This window comes from Mizuhopecten yessoensis, unplaced genomic scaffold (genome assembly GCF_002113885.1).
Source record: "Mizuhopecten yessoensis strain PY_sf001 unplaced genomic scaffold, ASM211388v2 scaffold11121, whole genome shotgun sequence".
NCBI classification, from domain to species: Eukaryota; Metazoa; Mollusca; class Bivalvia; order Pectinida; family Pectinidae; genus Mizuhopecten; species Mizuhopecten yessoensis.
In genome coordinates, this window is record NW_018408890.1 from 1,023 (window position 1) to 22,849 (window position 21,827).

The 21,827-nt window shown below is 39.6% G+C and overlaps 2 protein-coding genes across 5 annotated transcripts in view; one reads left to right on the forward strand and one right to left on the reverse strand.

Annotated features, from left to right (window-relative positions):
* The first annotated feature begins 734 nt into the window (after nucleotides 1-734).
* LOC110466154 (nuclear pore complex protein NUP98A-like) lies at nucleotides 735-12,430 on the forward strand. The gene is made up of 3 exons (XM_021522500.1): nucleotides 735-767; nucleotides 7,019-7,035; nucleotides 11,546-12,430. The coding sequence occupies exon 3, from the start codon at nucleotides 11,557-11,559 to the stop codon at nucleotides 12,265-12,267; it is 711 nt and encodes a 236-aa protein (XP_021378175.1). The 5' UTR covers nucleotides 735-767; nucleotides 7,019-7,035; nucleotides 11,546-11,556; the 3' UTR covers nucleotides 12,268-12,430.
* Nucleotides 12,431-18,389: 5,959 nt separating this feature from the next.
* The window catches only part of LOC110466160 (lysine-specific histone demethylase 1B-like), a 38,741-nt gene continuing 35,303 nt past the window's right edge, over nucleotides 18,390-21,827 (reverse strand). For all 4 annotated transcript variants that reach the window (XM_021522511.1, XM_021522507.1, XM_021522509.1 and 1 more), the window contains exon 19: nucleotides 18,390-20,661. In XM_021522511.1, coding sequence (XP_021378186.1) covers nucleotides 20,560-20,661 — 102 coding nt within the window. In that variant the 3' untranslated portion in view covers nucleotides 18,390-20,559. The remainder of the gene's footprint in view (nucleotides 20,662-21,827) is intronic.

The following is a 21,827-nucleotide window of genomic DNA, read 5'->3' on the forward strand; positions in this document are numbered from 1 at the left end:
AAGACTAAGTTTGAAGTTGGGTTAAATTCTGTGCATGGCATTTAACAGGCCTATATTATTAGGCCACTGTAGTAATCTGGGTGATAATCTAGACTTGATACACGATAGTTTAAATCTGTGGTTTTACTATGACATTGTTATACCCTTCACAAAAGTCGTGTATATATATCTACTAGAACCTGTTACTAGTCTATCTGTCTGTAGACACAATCTTGTCCATGAAACCCTGCTGATGAAGTCAACTCACGTCTGAACTTGTTTACCTACGACTAATATTTGGGTTTCGCTTTTTTATGAGAGTTATGGCCCTTTTCTGATATCCTGACATGGATTTTGTCTATAGTATTCCTACTTAATTTCTCGACTGATATAAACCTTGTGCTAACAATTCATAGGTATGATCTTGCAATTTATTCTGAATTATGTCCCTTTTTCTGTTTAGGAAAATTTAGTTTACAGTACCTTGGTACAATATACATGTACTTCTATTTCCAATCTACACCAATATTTAATTAAAAGTTTGTATGCATAATCATTATCATAGGTAGTCAGCACTTGTGATTTTTTCCCCAATATTTTGAAAGCAGGCCTGCCCCTTTCTGATCCCCAATTTCTAAATTGTTTTGAAATTAAATTCTGAACCATCCTTAAATGACAATTGATGTGCACGTTTTCAGAAAGTATTAAGTTTGTCTGTGGCTTACAAATCTGGTATTTTCTATTTGGCAGATGTCGTTGATTGAGGAATATAGAAACAAGAAAAACAGGTAAGTTGATTGACAGATGTATTGCTAAACACAGTGATATTTTTTACCTAGTTTTACAGCCAAATACAAACTGCTGCCCCATACAAGGAAGTGCTTTATTTTCTCAAAATGAAGGGAAAATGGGAATATTGTAACCCTCTGCTTATCAATGGACATTTTCAGCACTTCTTTGAATTCTACACAGTGATCGGACATTTCTGATCGGGTGCACTCAACCGTAAATGTACTCGGGCTCCTGTTCTCTGATTGGTCAATAGCTACAGGTATTCTGTCCGGTAAGTGGCTCTCTCTCTCTGACTGATGATCGACCAGAACACAAGCGCCGGATCAAACTACGGATCAAAGATCAGGTACCGGATCGTGAGAGTCAAGAACAGTCGAAATCCGCAGATAAACATTGCTTACCGGAAGTCGGATCAGCGACTTGTACAGAAATTCCTGAATCAAAAGTATCACCTCAGAAACTGAAAAGCCAGTTTACCTTACCCACTCCGCTTGAGCGGATCGAGAGACAGCAACGGATTCAAATTAGGAAAGAGTTTGAAGGAATTGATAAAAATACCATAATAGAATCCTGAAAGATTTGCTCCATTATATCCTTCTGCAGTCCTATGCTCCGTTACACCAGAGGAAAAGCGTATATGAAAGGGGAAGATTGCAAACACCAAAACCAGCACAGGAAGGAATCGCAAGATGCAAGTAGTAGAAGGGAGTCGTCCAAGTTTCGGAGAGATATCCCAAAGATCACCGGAGCTCAAGAGTTACATTGTGCAATGGGAACATATATATATATAACCATACAAGATGGGATGCTCTTCCGCAGATAGGATAGCGGCGATGGATCCGATCACCACAATCTCTACATCATCCCATTCTTACTCAGGAAAACGATTCTGCGGGAACTCCATGACTTCAAGACAGCTGGCCACCTGGGGTATAAGAAGACAGTACAAAAAGTGAGACAGCAATGCTTCTGGAAAGGCCTGGCATCAGACATTGCGAAATGGATTGCTTCTTGTCCGGTTTGTGCCACAAAGAAGAATCCCGATTCCAAATTGAAAGGCTCCGATGCAGATTCACTTAAGCAGAGGCCCGATGGAGCGAGTAGCTGCAGATAAACTAGGTCCACTGCCAACAATACAACTGGTAACAAGTATATTTTGGTTGTCACCGACTGCTTTACAAAGTGGATGGAAGCATATCCTATACCCAATCAAAAAGCTACAACAGCGGCTCAGGAAATTGTACAGAAATTCGTTTGTTGGTATGGAGTTCCTTACCAATTTCACTCCGACCAGGACAGAAACTTTGAGTCCAAGGTCATGCAAGAAATCTGTGTGCTACTGGGAATAGAGAAGACTAGAACAACACTGTTCCATCCGCAATCTGACTGCCATGTCAAGAGATTAAACAAGACATTGATACAAATGCCCGGTGTGTTCATTGATGACCACAACCAAGATGCACGGTACGAGTATTTGCCCTCTGTGGTGATGGCGTACTGGGCTGGTATTAAGGAAAGCACCGGGTGTACTCCTTATCTGACTTAGGTTGTGAGGTCCATTTCCCTGAGGATGTTATGTTCAAGCTTCCCACAGAAAAATCTTCCCCAAACTAATATGCTAGAGACGTTAAAGACAAGCTGAACTCTGTTCATGAGTTCGCAAAATACTTTTAAGCGTAAGCATCAGCTTTACAGAAGTATTACGACAAAAATTGACAAAAAAATTTCATTTCAAAAGGGGGATTGGCTTTATGTGTTCGTTCCAGATAAGAAAGAAGTTCAGAAGTTCTGGTAGCCCGTCGATCAACTTTCTCAAGGTACATATATGGTAAAACCTCATCCGGTTCCTGGAAAATCTTAAGTCTTTCATTATAATCGGTTGAAACCTGCTGACGGGACTGCATGCTGCTAGGAATCCATGCCAGGTTTGAATGATACACACGATCTGGATCCCGAGGAGCCGGTGGAATCGGACAATCAAGATTCGGAAGATTTGCTCCCGGCAAGAACAGTACACAAATTCAATTTGAATGAACGTCGCATAGAAAGAAACTGGAAAGACCCACCCATTTGAAAGATTTTTATGTATACCCTACTAATCATCCCGTTCAACCTTATATATTGTAGGGTGGTGTGGTCTAGACCATGGCCCAGGTTACCTCTCAAGGCGAAACAAGGACATTCGAATACTGAGGGTGGTTTTAAGTGCAAGAGCTGTGGAGATTACTTCACGACTTCACTCAACCTGAAATGGCACGAGAAAATGAATCATGGAAATCCGCAGCATTCGATGTGCCATATGAGAAAAGCTCATTGGAAGAAGAGATATGTGGAGGGAAACACCGACATTCCAACTCATGTTACTCCTGAGAAAGAGTCTGTCAGGAAACCCCCGGATTGGCCATCTTCTAGATTGTCGCTACGGCCGTCCAGCAGTGACGAGGATTCGGATGAACATGTCAGAGAGCCTATTCTTCCGACTTTTCCCACCATGCCTGTGGTGTCAACTGTTCAGGATGTGAATGGATGTGTGGTTACGTTAACGCGGGAATACACAAGATATCGTCAGGACGGCACCGTGAAGTCAAAGACAGTTGACACGTGGCAATTTAACCCAGAGCCTGAGTTATAAATAGACTTTCTGAGTGTTTGTTTTCTGTAATTTTGAATGATTGCTAATTCTGAAATTCGGTACAAATTTCTTTTGCAAGTTATTGTACTNAGTTGACACGTGGCAATTTAACCCAGAGCCTGAGTTATAAATAGACTTTCTGAGTGTTTGTTTTCTGTAATTTTGAATGATTGCTAATTCTGAAATTCGGTACAAATTTCTTTTGCAAGTTATTGTACTGTTTATTATTGTACATTTTTAACACAGCTTAGTAAAAAAAAAAAAATAGTATTCTACACAGTCATAGTGATCGAGCATTTCTGATCGGGTGCACTCAACCGAAAATGTACTCTGGCTTCTCTTCTCTGATTGGTCAATAACTACAGGTATTCTGACATGTATGTGAAGTTTCGTCTCTCTCTCTGACTGACGACCAACCAGAACACACACATATCTCCGGTAACGCAGTTCCCGTATATGAAAAATTATAGTTAGGGCCTGTGTAATAGGACGAGAAACTGTGATAAAGATAGTGCCGTCGCTGGGTCTCGAACCCGCGACCCTTGGCTCTCCAGCCCATTGCTCTACCGCTGAGCTAAAGGGAAATTCCCTACAGCTTACGCTTGTAAGGCAACCTAATTAATCCACATCTTTTACACCTGTATGAAAGCGTGTGCTTTTATGTACTGAACCACTGAATATAGAATACGGGACCATCACGCTACTGTACTGTTTTGGTTGTATATTGACATGAACGTAAAAGACAATATATTATCTAAAATTTGTGACATCTTTGATATGAAAAACACAATTAAATCTCCAACACGTTTTATGACAAACTCGCAGCCCTCATCTGTTGATGTCATTTTAAGCAACAGTACATCTTTTTAACTGAAACTTTGTAGGAATGATCGACTCATGGTCATGACAAAGTGTTGCTTTTTTTTTGGGTCGATCAGAAATCCAATACGGCCGCAATGGCCGCCATTTTGAAAAACTATTTCAAAGTTAAAGTCAAGTTCTGCTGGGCTGATTGAACTGAAACTTTGTAGGAATGATCGACTCATGGTCCTGACAAAGTGTTGTTATTTTTCGGGTCGATCAGAAATCCAATATGGCTGACATGGCTGCCATTTTGAAAAACAATTTCAAACTTAAAGTCAAATTCTGCTGGGTCGATTGAACTGAAACATTGTAGGAATGATCGACTCATGGTCCTGACAAAGTTTTGTTATTTTTCAGGTCAATCAGAAATACAACTTGGCTGCCATGGCCACTATTTTGAAAATAACCATTTCAAACTTAAAAACAAGTTCTAATAGGCCGATCTAACTGAAACTTGGTCTAGGAATGATCAGCTCATGGTCCTGACAAACTTAAGTTAACGTTATACTTAACTATTTTTTACTCAAATTGGTACATATTCTCAACAACAAAAATACATACTGTAGGACTCGGGTGACCGTTAAGGCCCATGGGCCTCTTGTTTATTTAATACTTTTGCTTTTAACTGTGGTATTAGTGACTGGCATCATATGATTGGGACTGTTTTTAAAGTGAAATGTAAACCAGTTGTGAAAGAAAAGAGGAAATTCAGGTGTTTTGAACATTTTGATGAAAAAACTTTCTGTGATGATATAAGTAAAATTCCTTTCCACGCAACTTTTGCTTTTGATGATGTTGATGATATTTATTGGGCCCATGAAAAACTTATCACTGACATTATTGATAAACATGCTCCTATAAAAGAAAAACCTCTCCAAGGCTTTTGACTGTCTTCCTCACAACTTGTTGGTCGGGAAGATGGAGGCCTATGGCCTGATCAAAGCCTCAGTTAACCTGATGTCCAGCTACCTGAGCAGTAGGAAGCAGCGGGTAAAAATTGGCTCCAAATGCGGTGACTGGCTGGAAGTGCTGAAGGGGGTACCCCAGGGTTCTGTTTTAGGACCCTTGCTTTTTAATGTATTTGTAAATAATATGTTTTCATATGTGAAACCCTGTAAATTATATATCCAGACGACAACACTGTCACTGATTCAAATAAAGACCCAGATGTTTTAAAACATTATACTGAAAATGACTGTCAACATTTAATAGACTGGTATAAATTAACCCAGATGAAAGCAAACCCTGATAAATTCCAGGCCATTTGTATAGGGGAACGTTCAGTAGATGCTATACAGTCTTTTAGTATTGGCGAAACAGATATTGTTCTTGACAGTGATGTCAAATTTTTAGGTGTGAATTTTGATTCATTTTTAAACTTTGAAGCTCATATCTCTGAAATTTGTAGGAAAGCCTCAAGGCAATTGTCCATTTTAAAGCGAATTTGGCGTTTTTTAACCAAACAAGGTAGACTTGTAATTTATATTTTTTTTATTGTTTCAAATTTTAACTACTGTCCTTTAATTTAGCCTGGCACTTTTGTTCCACAAAGATTGTCAGAAAGTTAGAAAAGATACAAGAAAGAGCTTTAAGGTTTATACAGTCTCCCAAATGACTTCTTTGAAGTTGAAAACTTCAAAGAATTCAGGAGGCTGGTCCATTCCTGGGATGGCCCCATCTGCCTTTTCAATATCTGTTAAGAGTGATACTTCAATATATTGCCCTAGTGCCCTGGTTACCTCTGCCACCTGACATTTTGGATTGTGTGATACTATTATTGTCTTATTTCATTTCGTATTAATCCTATTCTATATTTTTGCAGCATCTTATTCGTATTTTAATTCCATACATTCTAAAATATGAATTTTTACAAACTTGACAAATTTGATTTCACACTATATTAGTGTATATTCTGTCAATTTTTATTCTTTGCTATATTAGCATTGTATGTATATTCCACTTCATAGTGTTTTAAAACTAAGTCCTAAGTAATTCTTGTGTGATATACAAGTATTCATTCACTATTAACTATGTCTTTTTTTAACTTATTCTGAATACTAAATATCTGTGATCACATTTATTGCTTTTCATATTAACACTGTTTTTTAATATATTTTGTTTTTTAAAAGGGTCATATCCCATGGGCCTTTGTAGGTAGGAGACTCCCACTCACTTAGAAACCTGGGATATGATACTTTATTTTTTCTGTGATAAGTATTACTGCTTTTTATTAAAATATGTGATTATCTCCCTTTACTTGTAACATAATGTGTTATTGTTATTTTACATGTTTGTCGCAATAATAGCTCTCAAGAAGGTATGTTCCTTGTTTACCTGTATGCGACGTTAAATAAAGTTTCTTGTATCTTGTATTTGTATCTTGTATCTTGTTATTTTACACCCAGCATTACAATATGTTTCCATTTTCAATAGAAATAATTCTATATTTTCCCGTTTTATGTAGGAACAGTAATACCGTTAATATCACTCAAATAAATAAATAATCTGTTTATTTTCTTGTACTGTGTTGTTTTCCCATCTGAATCATTATCAATCCTATAAGTGCAATATTTCATGTTTATATATTACTTTACACAATATTGTTGAAATATATTAAGTTTATAGTTTCATACTTTAAGGTTTGGAATTCAGATAATATATTGATCTATCGTTTGAATGACAGTTAACCAAACTTCACTCTGATTAAAACATGAAGATGATTTAATATATTTTGATACTTTATCTTTTTAGATCAAGTGACGGAGGAGGTAATTATTTCCATTTTTCTTATAATGATTCAAAAATGTTTGCAGAAAGGTGCATTTTGTTTTTAAGTTGATAGATACTTATTGAAACAGTTTACAAAGAAGTTGAGAATTTCAATAATTTTGTTGATGTAATTAATGGATCATATACTTATGGTGTTGTCGATCTGTTAACGATATTAGTTCTGAAATCTCGACCACCGTCCGTATTTTACCAATCTTCGTGAGCATTTCTGCCCTTGTATTATCCAAGGATTCACAATCAATGATGAGATACTAGTATTCATGTTAGTTAGTGGACATGTATGGTAAATAGTTTCTGTCCCTCACCTTAGCTGTTGACACCGACACCATACCCCTGTTAATTCCTCCGGGATCAGATGTAGACCAGCAGGTATATCAGGCAGACTAGCGAGTTCCCAGACAGACATCAGTGATTGTATACTTCTATGGCCAGACTAGCGAGTTCCCAGACAGACATCAGTGATTGTATACTTCTATGGCCAGACTAGCGAGTTCCCAGACAGACATCAGTGATTGTATACTTCTATGGCCAGACTAGCGAGTTCCCAGACAGACATCAGTGATTGTATACTTCTATGGCCAGACTAGCGAGTTCCCAGACAGACATCAGTGATTGTATACTTCTATGGCCAGACTAGCGAGTTCCCAGACAGACATCAGTGATTGTATACTTCTATGGCCAGACTAGCGAGTTCCCAGACAGACATCAGTGATTGTATACTTCTATGGCCAGACTAGCGAGTTCCCAGACAGACATCAGTGATTGTATACTTCTATGGCCAGACTAGCGAGTTCCCAGACAGACATCAGTGATTGTATACTTCTATGGCCAGACTAGCGAGTTCCCAGACAGACATCAGTGATTGTATACTTCTATGGCCAGACTAGCGAGTTCCCAGACAGACATCAGTGATTGTATACTTCTATGGCCAGACTAGCGAGTTCCCAGACAGACATCAGTGATTGTATACTTCTATGGCCAGACTAGCGAGTTCCCAGACAGACATCAGTGATTGTATACTTCTATGGCCAGACTAGCGAGTTCCCAGACAGACATCAGTGATTGTATACTTCTATGGCCAGACTAGCGAGTTCCCAGACAGACATCAGTGATTGTATACTTCTATGGCCAGACTAGCGAGTTCCCAGACAGACATCAGTGATTGTATACTTCTATGGCCAGACTAGCGAGTTCCCAGACAGACATCAGTGATTGTATACTTCTATGGCCAGACTAGCGAGTTCCCAGACAGACATCAGTGATTGTATACTTCTATGGCCAGACTAGCGAGTTCCCAGACAGACATCAGTGATTGTATACTTCTATGGCCAGACTAGCGAGTTCCCAGACAGACATCAGTGATTGTATACTTCTATGGCCAGACTAGCGAGTTCCCAGACAGACATCAGTGATTGTATACTTCTATGGCCAGACTAGCGAGTTCCCAGACAGACATCAGTGATTGTATACTTCTATGGCCAGACTAGCGAGTTCCCAGACAGACATCAGTGATTGTATACTTCTATGGCCAGACTAGCGAGTTCCCAGACAGACATCAGTGATTGTATACTTCTATGGCCAGACTAGCGAGTTCCCAGACAGACATCAGTGATTGTATACTTCTATGGCCAGACTAGCGAGTTCCCAGACAGACATCAGTGATTGTATACTTCTATGGCCAGACTAGCGAGTTCCCAGACAGACATCAGTGATTGTATACTTCTATGGCCAGACTAGCGAGTTCCCAGACAGACATCAGTGATTGTATACTTCTATGGCCAGACTAGCGAGTTCCCAGACAGACATCAGTGATTGTATACTTCTATGGCCAGACTAGCGAGTTCCCAGACAGACATCAGTGATTGTATACTTCTATGGCCAGACTAGCGAGTTCCCAGACAGACATCAGTGATTGTATACTTCTATGGCCAGACTAGCGAGTTCCCAGACAGACATCAGTGATTGTATACTTCTATGGCCAGACTAGCGAGTTCCCAGACAGACATCAGTGATTGTATACTTCTATGGCCAGACTAGCGAGTTCCCAGACAGACATCAGTGATTGTATACTTCTATGGCCAGACTAGCGAGTTCCCAGACAGACATCAGTGATTGTATACTTCTATGGCCAGACTAGCGAGTTCCCAGACAGACATCAGTGATTGTATACTTCTATGGCCAGACTAGCGAGTTCCCAGACAGACATCAGTGATTGTATACTTCTATGGCCAGACTAGCGAGTTCCCAGACAGACATCAGTGATTGTATACTTCTATGGCCAGACTAGCGAGTTCCCAGACAGACATCAGTGATTGTATACTTCTATGGCCAGACTAGCGAGTTCCCAGACAGACATCAGTGATTGTATACTTCTATGGCCAGACTAGCGAGTTCCCAGACAGACATCAGTGATTGTATACTTCTATGGCCAGACTAGCGAGTTCCCAGACAGACATCAGTGATTGTATACTTCTATGGCCAGACTAGCGAGTTCCCAGACAGACATCAGTGATTGTATACTTCTATGGCCAGACTAGCGAGTTCCCAGACAGACATCAGTGATTGTATACTTCTATGGCCGGACTAGCGAGTTCCCAGACAGACATCAGTGATTGTAGACTTCTATGGCCGGACTAGCGAGTTCCCAGACAGACATCAGTGATTGTAGACTTCTATGGCCGGACAAGTGAATTCTATTTAAAGAATCAATCAACAGGGAGATGCTGAACTTCTATGAATCTACTGTTGACTGGACGTTGGATCTCCACCCCCCTGTAAAACCCATAAGGCTATAGGTGTCGGATCTCCTTCTATGGCCAGACTAGCGAGTTCCCAGACAGACATCAGTGATTGAAGACTTCTATGGCCGGACTAGCGCGGTCCCAGACAGACATCAGTTATTGTAGACTTCTATGGCCGGACTAGCGAGGTCCCAGACAGACATCAGGGATTGTAGACTTCTATGTCCAGACTAGCGAGTTCCAAGACAGACATCAGTGATTGAAGACTTCTATGGCCGGACAAATGAATTCTATTTAAAGAATCAATCAACAGGGAGATGCTGAACTTCTATGAATTGATTGTATACTTCTATGGCCAGATTAGCGAGTTCCCAGACAGACAGCAGTGATTGTAGACTTCTATGTCCAGACTAGCGAGTTCCAAGACAGTCATCAGTGATTGTATACCTCTCTGGCCAGACTAGCGAGTTCACAGACAGACATCAGTGATTGGAGACTTCTATGGCCAGATTAGCGAGTTCCCAGACAGACATCAGGGATTGTAGACTTCTATGTCCTAACTAGCGAGTTCCCAGACAGACATCCGTGATTGTATACTTCTATGGCCAGATTAGCGAGTTCCCAGACAGACATCAGCGATTGTATACTTCTATGGCCAGATTAGCGAGTTCCCAGACAGACATCAGCGATTGTATACTTCTATGGCCAGGCTAGCGAGTTCCCAGACCGACATCAGTGATTGTATACCTCTCTGGCCAGACTAGCGAGTTACCAGACAGACATCAGTGATTGAAGACTTCTATGGCCGGACTAGCGCGGTCCCAGACAGACATCAGCGATTGTATACTTCTATGGCCAGATTAGCGAGTTCCCAGACAGCCATCAGCGAGTGTAGACTTCTATGGCCGGACTAGCGAGGTCCCAGACAGACATCAGCGATTGTATACTTCTATGGCCAGATTAGCGAGTTCCCAGACAGACATCAGGGATTGTAGACTTCTATGTCCTAACTAGCGAGTTCCCAGAGAGACATCAGTGATTGTAGACTTCGATGGCCAGACTAGCGAGTTCCCAGACAGACATCAGTAATTGTAGACTTCTATGGCCGGACTAGCGAGGTCCCAGACAGACATCAGGGATTGTAGACTTCTATGGCCGGACAAGTGAATTCTATTTGAAGAATCAATCAACAGGGAGATGCTCAACTTCTATGAATCTACTGTTGACTGGACGTTGGATCTCCTCCCCCCTGTAAAACCCAAAAGGGTGCAGGTGGCAGATCTCCACCCCCCTGTGAAATCCATAAGGGTGCAGGTGTCAGATCTACACCCCCCTGTAAAATCCAAAAGGGTGCAGGTGTCAGATCTCCACCCCCCTGTAAAATCCATAAGGGTGTAGGTGTCGGATCTCCACCCCCCTGTAAAACCAATAAGGGTGTAGGTGTCAGATCTCCACCCCCCTGTAAAACCCATAAGGGTGTAGGTGTCGGCCCCACCTCAATTCGTGAAACCTTGGACAATGCAAATGTCAACTGGAAAGAAGGAAAATCCAACATGAAGCACTAGTGTACATGTGCTTCATTGAATTTGCCTTTGTCCATTTGGGATTCATATTGCCTATGAATGCCAACTGAAAGCAGTTCAATGCTTAAATGAAAACATGTTATTCCCAATTTTGATTTGTCTTTGGCCATGGAAGCTTCCTGCCATCTAATCTTTGACAACAGGTATAATACTTGTCCTTTCAGGCTCCTCGACCATGTCGCTGTTCAGTAACTCAGGATCAGGAAGTTTTGGAACCACCGGCAGGAGCAGCACAAACCCATTTGGTGCCGGCGGTGGGAATACTTCAGTGTTTGGTGGGGGAACATCAACAGGGGCCTTCAGTGCACCTAGTGCTGGAGCTTTTGGACAAAGTTCAGGTACTGCTGGTCAGATGTCATTTGGTCAAAGTACAGGAACACCAAGTAATTTATTCCTAGGTCAGCCTCAAAATACAAATTCCTTTGGAGCCTCATCAGCACAGCCAAGTACGGCCACTGCCAACCCCTTTGGAACCTCGTCAGCACAGCCAAGTACGGCCACTGCCAACCCTTTTGGAGCCTCGTCAGCACAGCCAAGTACGGCCTCTGCTAACCCTTTTGGTAGTGGGAATGCCAGTGGAACCACATTCAGTAGTACTTTTGGCAAAACTTCTCCAGCAGCCAATTTATTCAATGTTTCATCTCAAAGTGGGCCAAGTGTTGGCCATACTCAGCCCTTCGGTGCCTCTAACAATGCGTTCGGTACAACAACAGCCGGTAATGTAGTGACTGCACCGTCTAGTGATACACCAGGGGGCACAACCCAAAGTACTGTGTACACACCACTGGACAAGCTCACCAAGGAGGAGCTGGCTGCTTATAATGCTACAACTTTTACTCTGGGCAAAATCCCAACCAAACCTCCACCAAAAGAACTTGTGTTCTGATGTTTTATTGTGTTATTTACTTAAACTTTGTAAAATATGTTTATAATGAACCAAAGGGAAAATAACAAATTCAAGAGAAAATTCTTTCCCAGAAAAATATCTTTGTTGTTGAAAACAGTATGCCCATTATTTATATTTTTGTACATTTTTGTTCCATTTCTGTTAATATTTTAACATTCTTCTTCATGAAAATGCTAAATATATTTTTACTAGTTAACCCTTTCACCACTCTAGACCATCATGGACTCACCCAGATGAATGTATGGTAGAGTTTACTCAAGTTACCTAGGGGTGAAAAGGTTAAAATAACATGTATTTTTACCATGTGACAGCAAAATAATCATGATCCGCTATATATCTAGTGTGATCAGGGAATAGGCCTTCATATGTAACCACTATACAGGGTATGCTGTGTACTCACTAACCCTGTCAGGATAAATGCCCTATTTATTGAGGGTAACCACTATACAGGGTATGCTGTGTATTCACTAACCCTGTCAGGATAAATGCCCTATTTATGAAGGGTAACCACTATACAGGGTATGCTGTGTACTCACTAACCCTGTCAGTATAAATGCCCTATTTATGGAGGGTAACCACTATACAGGGTATGATGTGTACTAACTACCCCTGTCAGGATAAATGCCCTATTTATGGAGTGTAACCACTATACAGGGTATGCTGTGTACTCACTAACCCTGTCAGGATAAATGCCCTATTTATGGAGGGTAACCACCATACAGGGAATGCTGTGTACCAACTAACCCTGTCAGGATAAATGCCCTCTTTATGGAGGGGAACCACTATACAGGGAATGCTGTGTACTAACTAACCCTGTCAGGATACATGCCCTCTTTATGGAGGGTAACCACTATACAGGGGATGCTGTGTACTAACTAACCCTGTCAGGATAAATGCCCTCTTTATGGAGGGTAACCACTATACAGGGTACGCTGTGTACTAACTAACCCTGTCAGGATAAATGTCCTATTTATGGAGGGTAACCACTATACAGGGGATGCTGTGTACTAACTAACCCTGTCAGGATAAATGCCCTCTTTATGGAGGGTAACCACTATACAGGGTACGCTGTGTACTAACTAACCCTGTCAGGATAAATGCCCTATTTATGGAGGGTAACCACCATACAGGGTATGCTGTGTACCAACTAACCCTGTCAGGATAAATGCCCTCTTTATGGAGGGTAACCACTATACAGGGTATGCTGTGTACTAACTAACCCTGTCAAGATAAATGCCCTATTTATAGCGGGTAACCACCATACAGGGGATGCTGTGGACCAACTAACCCTGTCAGGATAGATGCCCTATTTATGGAGGGTAACCACTATACAGGGTATGCTGTGTCCTAACTAACCCTGTCAAGATAAATGCCCTATTTATGGCGGGTAACCACCATACAGGGTATGCTGTGTACCAACTAACCCTGTCAGGATAAATGCCCTATTTATGGAGGGTAACCACCATACAGGGTATGCTGTGTACCAACTAACCCTGTCAGGATAAATGCCCTATTTATGGCGGGGAACCACTATACAGGGGATGCTGGGTACTAACTAACCCTGTCAGGATAAATGCCCTATTTATGGTGGGTAACCACTATACAGGGTATACTGTGTACTAACTAACCCTGTCAGGATAAATGCACTATTCATGGAGGGTAACCACTATTCAGGGTATGCTGTGTACTAACTAACCCTGTCAGGATAAATGCCCTATTTGTGAAGGGAAAACATTTCCAGATATACATTATTCTGTTTTAAAATCTCATATTAAATAAATAAGAAATTGTCAGTGTATGTGTGTGTATTATTTTGGAATGTAAACCATGTATATAACCAGGGTGAGAAAATGTTTTAAAAAGGTTACCAATGAAGGCTACTTTTGCCCGAGTTGAATGTTTTTCCTCATGAGTTACATAATCTACAAACATGATGACTTTATCCTTCACTTTTCAGGAAAATGTTAATAGTATTTTTCATATCTACTTAAATTCATAAAAGGCAACATGACCTATAGATAATATAATTACTCAAATTAGTTTCTAATCTTTTCTGCGTGGAAACATTTGTAAAGGATGCCTCGATTCATTTTACCAACGGGCTGTCAAAGCTGATGTCATAATTCCTGGATGTCGCACCCAGTGGTCATGTCGTGCTAATTGAATTAATGTGAATGTATGCAGAAATATATAGAAGTATACATGCACATGTGTACCATTCCTGACTGGACACAGCAGCAGTCACATTGGCCTAAAGATCATGCAAACGCACATATTATATTATAAACCAATGACGAGTTGTTAAGTGGCCGATTTAGAGTTGCTGGTTTTTGTTTTTAATTTCTAACAGTAGCTCTCGCTATCGGAACGTTTGAGCAGTGTGATGACAAGTGTATTCTGTATTATATAAAAAAAATCTGGTAAATAAAGAACATTTTATGATATATTTGCGTTGTGTGTCTAAAACAGCAATATAATACTTGGTGCCACATATTATGAACAAATCTTTTCAACCTCATAATGTCATGTTATTTGCCAGGATGCATTTTGTAATTTTTACATACTTAGAAGTACTGTCTATGTGGGATGAGTTCTCATTAGGCCCAAGGGTATTTTTAACAAGGGGAGCCTAACGTCATCAAATTTGATAACGATCCCTCCAGTTCTTTCTGTGAATTAGTGTAACAAATTTTAATTTTCAAAATCTAGAATGTTGGCCATTTTGTTTTTCCTGATATCAGCATGCAAAATTAGAGACCAAAGGGAACTTTCATATTAAATTTGAGATGGTGACGTAAACAGGACTTTCATCAAATTTTATTGGTTGTGTAAAAAGAACTTCTCATAATCCATACTTACCAACCTGAAGAAAATGCTCAGAAAAAAGGACTTTCATTATACTCTGTGAGAATATTAAGCGAACTGTTGGAAATTTGAGGAGCAGAAATTCTTCAAAATAGGTCAACTTTGCATAAGGTAAGATAAAACAACAGAAACAAGAACTGTCAACTTGCAAATTGTTTATATCATATCGGTAACAACACAAATATACGCATTCAATGTTATATAATACAGGAATATATCAACATAAAGCATCTCCCTTCTCAACATCCAGTTATCTCCCTTCTCAACTTCCAGTTATCTCCCTTCTCAACTTCCAGTTATCTCCCTTCTCAACTTACAGCATCTCCCTTCTCAACTTCAAGTAAACTCCCCTCTCAACTTACAGTTATCTCCCTTTTCAACTTAGTTATCTCCCTTCTCACCCTTCTCAACTTACAGTATCGACCTTCTCAACTTACAGTTTCGACCTTCTCAACATAGTTATCTCCCTTCTCAACTTACAGCATCTCCCTTCTCAACTTACAGTTATCTCCCTTCCTAAATGTGCAAAGTATTCACAAGGTATTTTCACTCCACTGTAATTTCATCATGAAATTAACAAAAATATATCATCCTTAAAATCAGTAACTGTACAGTACAGTTACCATTAACTTTCTACATATCTGAACACAATTGTATGTCTACCACTGTATATATGTAGAAATATAACTAACTTTCTACATATCTGAACACAATTGTATGTCTACCACTGTATATATGTAGAATTATAATAAGCTTTCTACATACCTGAACACAATTGCATATCTAACACTGTATATATGAAGAATTATAATAAACTTTCCACATATCTGAACACAATTGTATTTCTACCACTGTATATATGTAGAATTATAATAAACTTTCTACATACCTGAACACAATTGTATATCTACCACTGTATATATGTAGAATTATAATAAACTTTCTACATATCTGAACACAATTGTATTTCTACCACTGTATATATGTAGAAATATAACTAACTTTCTACATATCTGAACACAATTGTATTTCTAACACTGTATATATGTAGAATTATAATAAACTTTCTACATATCTGAACACAATTGCTTTTCTACCACTGTATATGGTAAATATTTTAGAAACTTTATATACATACTTGTGCACATGTACAGATGTAATTTACACTTTCAGTCAGCTTATCAAATACACTTCCAATCAGCTTAATGAAAGGTAAATCTCATTTTAATCACATATATTTCATAACTTAGCATTCAAATTTAACCAAGAGCAATGATCAAACATATTAGTGATGTAATTTTTAACGGAAGAAAACTTGATTCAATTTAATGATTTAGGGAGTAAATGTGGGTACCGCTCAAGACTCCACTCTGACAGTGACCATGTCTAAGTCAGCACACCATATTCTTACATAGCAAGTCATGTAACATAAAATAGAGTTTACATATGATGGAAAGCCATGTAGCAAAAATTCATCTTACATGGGAATGACCTTACAATGATAACTAATCTGACAGCACTTCCCAGGGAGGCAAAACAGAAAAAGGTGTTCATCACAATGTATTCTAAAATTGACAAGTAAATAACAATGAAAACGAGAGGCCCAGAGGGCCTGTATCGCTCACCTGTTTCTTTTGTTAAATGAAACTGACATATAGGTAACTTAAGACCAGATTTGGTAACTAGAATGCAAGACATTTTAACATCTCTTAAACGGTTCTAAAGATATTGTTGTTTGAAATTTGAAATATTAACTTTAAAGCGTTTAAACCAAATTGACCTTTGACTCCCGACTTGCACGTAAAGTTGACCTTTGACCTCATTACTGTAATAAATAAAATAATTAACACAACTGGTCAACATAACTAAGTATCATGACTCTAGTCCAAAAGGTTCTTAGGATATTGTTGTTTGAAGTTTTTAACATGTTTGACCCCTGTGACTTTGAAAACAGGTCTAGGTCATTTTAATTAGGACACTTTATAGCACTTCATCCCAGGTACCTACTGGCCAAATAGCATGACCCGAGGTCCTCCAGTTCTTCAGAAGAAGTTGTTCAAAAGAAAAAGTTGGCAGACGGACGACGGACGATGCAGTACGGCATAAGTTCACATGGCCCTTCGGGGGGTATTCATAGCTCACCTGGTATTTCATACATTGTTTTATTTCACCTTGTTGTCAAAACCCCTTATCTGTACTGAAGGGCAGGGTTTTAAAGATTGTTTCTATATTGGACCCCGGTTCTACACCCACCTTCCCAACCTTCTCGTGGTATCATGGCTCTACCTGAATTTTATAAAATGTAGCGAAACTGGACTGGGTCGATCGTCAGCAACAAGGTAGCTCAATTGGTAGAGTTTTCGTCGAGAATTCAGAGGGTCCCGGGTTCGAACCCCTGTCTGGCTGTTACATTTTCTCTTTTTCTTGTTACAAAATTGGCAAACTTGCAAACCCTTGTTTCAAGCATTGGGAGTACGCTTAGCATGGGATACCCGAACGTGGGTCGTAAATAGTTGGGTCTTTGGGGCGAAGACTTAGAAAAAGGAGGGAGGAATAAAGGGGAACTGGACTTGGTCGATCATCGGCGACAAGGTAGCTCAATTGGATGAGCGTCTGTCTAGAGCTCAGAGGGTCCTGGGTTCGAACCCCGGTCTGGCCATTATATTTTCTCTTTCTCCTGTTACAAAAATATATTTGCCCGCTATAACCTTGAATGCAGATGAAGGTCATTTCTGAGGGAAAGTCATAGCAAAATGCATCCCCTATATGTCAAATATTAGGGTAGTTATTGTAAAGAAACAAATTAGCCATGTTTGTGCAAATGTTTGCGTAAATATTCACGCAAAACTCAGCCTGCGACATGTCAACATGTATGGGCAAAACAAATTTCACTGAAATTGACCCATTATTAGGGCTGGTATTGCCCGAAAAAACAATTTACCAATCAGATTGTATAGTAATAATAATAATTGGAGGTTCTTATATACTGCTTTATCACATTCTAGTTTGTGGGTCGTCTCAAAGCGGTTCACAAATTATTATCCGTGGATATAGGGCCTTTGCAACCAGCCAATACATTTCTCAACTCCCTGGGGAGCATACAGCCGGAGCTGCCATTTCGGCGCTAACAGCTAGCATTCAACAATTCTAGCACTGCCCAACCACGTACTCATTTACAGCTGAGTAGACTGGAACAAGCGAAGTAAAGTATCTTACTCAAATATACAACAGTGCCGTGCCGTGGGGCGAACCTGCAACCCTTCAGTCACGAGCCCGGCGTCCTACCACTGGACTACCGTGCCTCCTCAAGTGTTATTAGTTGTGTGTAAATATGGACTCAGCCACATAATTGTTGAAATGTCTGTGCATATAAATTAAATTTTGTTGATTGAATCAGACAAACTTTTAGGGCAGTTATGGCATGAAAATTTAAACATTTCAGACTAACAGACAGATGGGCCCATATCTCTTGTTTTCCTCAAAAAGCGCAGGATCAAAACACCACACATATATTTAAATCATGTATATAACAATCAAACTTAACAAAACAACGGGGCAGTTTTTCAATGAATTAGACAGATATAACAATACCTACATAATTATTCAACAAATATAACGGCACTAATCATAGTTACAAATATAACAGCACTAATCATAATTAAACAATATGTTTGCTTGATATCAAATTGATTAGTAAAATTAGAAAACAAATTTTAAGTGACAATGAGGTGATGGAATTTAAGTAAGATAGTCAGATCAAAGTTTGGTGATTTCCTTGTTAAAATCGGAGACTCCAGAAAAAGCCCATGTATGTCTCCCAGATAGCTACCGGTCAAATAGGACTTCAGGCCCCACTTGTAGATAGCTACCGGTCAAATAGGACTTCAGGCCCCACTTGTAGATAGCTACCGGTCAAATAGGACTTCAGGCCCCACTTGTAGATAGCTACCGGTCAAATAGGACTTCAGGCCCCACTTGTAGATAGCTACCGGTCAAATAGGACTTCAGGCCCCACTTGTAGATAGCTACCGGTCAAATAGGACTTCAGGCCCCACTTGTAGATAGCTACCGGTCAAATAGGACTTCAGGCCCCACTTGTAGATAGCTACCGGTCAAATAGGACTTCAGGCCCCACTTGTAGATAGCTACCGGTCAAATAGGACTTCAGGCCCCACTTGTAGATAGCTACCGGTCAAATAGGACTTCAGGCCCTACTTGTATAAAACAACTCATGAAATTTCCTGAAGTCTAAGATTTCCCACAGACAAAAAAAAATTGCTAATGAATGACGAACAGGCCCTGCACCACGGCATGAACTCACTCGTCCTTCAGACTAAGTCAGCTAGAAACATGACATGGAGTTATTGGGTTTTCAGTTGACCCTCAACATTCAGCAATTTCAGATGTCAAATAAACTTTTCCTGAATTAAGTCGAAACATATTTGTCAAAGAGATCTGTCCTTTAAAACCTAATCGTCAAAGCTCCTTTTTTGGGAGTCAAAAACATACTCTCAAGGGTCAACTGAAAGCCCCGATTTAAATCTATATATTAAATAAAAGATATTTATACCTGAGAAATGATTTTGTTTGTGACAAACTTGATATAGCTGAGTAGAGCAGAAGATGAACCGGCAGTTTGCTTTAACAAGCTACTACAATATATAGCCATAGGTTACATTAGGTTACAAAGACAATCAACAAGGTCTTTTTCAGTTCATGCCCTTCTACATTGCCAAACTGTCCAAACCCTGGGAGTACCAGTTACAGCAATAACACCACAGGATTCGATCTGTTCAAATATACAATACTGACTGTTAACCAACTGTGGCTAACATGTGTACCGTACACTATCGTATCAGGGTAGTCAGCCCTCAATAAGTAGTCACACAGCACTGGACTTCAATATCAGACAACCAGATCTCAATTTCCATTCCCTGTAGACAACCGAGTCCATCAGAAGATGTCATTGTCTTTGAAAGAGGGTGCAAAATGGATAACGGGCGAGATTTCTCCCCCAACAAAATATGATGTCCAAACAATGTCTTCTGAAAGGATGCCCTATTTGAATGGAGCTATTCCTCGGAGTTTGGCCTTTGATGTATGAGGAGTTGTTCCAGGTATGGCTGTTGTCCTGTGAAATCTGTGACCAGGCTTTGTTCATAGAGCAGAGTATGGCAACAAAGGGTGTCCTTGTCATCCCTTGTCTTTATACTGTCCTTAAACTACTGAGTGGCACTATAGTTGGTTACACCGTCAATAGCTTTACAGTAGCATCAGCTGTGCTGTCGATAGCTTTACAGTAGCATCAGCTGTGCTGTCAATAGCTTTACAGTAGCATTCGCTGTGCTGTCAATAGCTTTACAGTCCATTTATTGTGTGGCATCAGGTATGCTCTCAGAACTAACATCACTGTGTTACAGTCCCAAGAGAGTTGTATATTTTCTCAGCCTCCCTTATACCGCTGAGGAAGGCTCCCGTCACTGACTGTGGGTATTTCCTGTTTGTGGCCTGAAAGATATACAGTTAGCAACATAATTAGTTTATTTTCATAAATATGTGTGAAGTACGTTTCACTTCCACAGAAAATTTAAATAATGTTTATATAACTTTTAAAACTTTAGGATCATTAAACATTTTATGTTTTTTATTCATGCACCTCCAATTTGAAATTTCTCTAAACTGTATTTTTACTGAATTATACTGAATAAGTTGGCATTTTGTTCAATTTATTGATCCCTGTTGACAAAACCATGGGGTAAGATGCGGCCACAACAATTAAGTGGGCTTCTACCATAAGGATGTAACTCATTTTAGATCAGCATGCATGTTGAAAACAATTCCCTGTGTAGATCACTTTAAACACGAGTTACCTCCCTGTGAATTTGTTCTAATTTTCCTAAAAAAATCATAGAAATGTCCAATCCGAGGGTACAGAATTTGGGTAAAACGATGAGGCTTGGCCAAGGTTTTAGAACTCATGTACCCAATGGTTTTTCTATTTCTATCCTACCAAATATGCATATGATACTAATTAATTTCCTCAATATGTGAAGTCGTTATCTTGTGGCAAAATTTCTGAACCAACTTTATAGAAATAATCTATACCACTGGAAGGAGGGCATCGGTTTGGTTTATACATTAAGTGTAAACTTCCAATCATAACTATGACCACAATACATAGATGCATCAAACAAATTTCAATTTTTTGTTAAACAAACCATTGATTATGAAATTTCCAACGATTCCCACCACTCATCATAACCTGTTTACGGTTATTGACATATATTCGTTCTAATTTGTGGTTATTTGCAAAGTTTAAACACTAGCTAGCAGAAACAGAAAATAAGCTTTTGAATAACGGCGATATATTCTTCATTTATGTATTGCTATACAATACGAAAGCCTTACTGTTTCCCCTATGAGAAGTTTTATCCGAGACAAACCTTTGTACAAACACTTTACCCAAGACTTACCAAACTGGTAACAAGAGGCCCAGAGGGCCTGTATCGCTCACCTTGAAATGTTAGGAAAATTGAAGTTGAAATGGCCGGATGTTGCTGGTAGTGTACATGTGTTACATGGTTAGTCAGGGGTTATATTTATATGCAATTGGAAAAAATTCTGTGAATCCTACAGGAAAAGGAGGATTTTGAAGAATTTCCTATGTTTCCCCA

Coding starts and splice junctions, on each gene's coding strand:
- LOC110466154 (XM_021522500.1), top strand. CDS start 11,557: ATGTCGCTGTTCAGTAACTCAGGATCAGGAAGTTTTGGAACCACCGGC.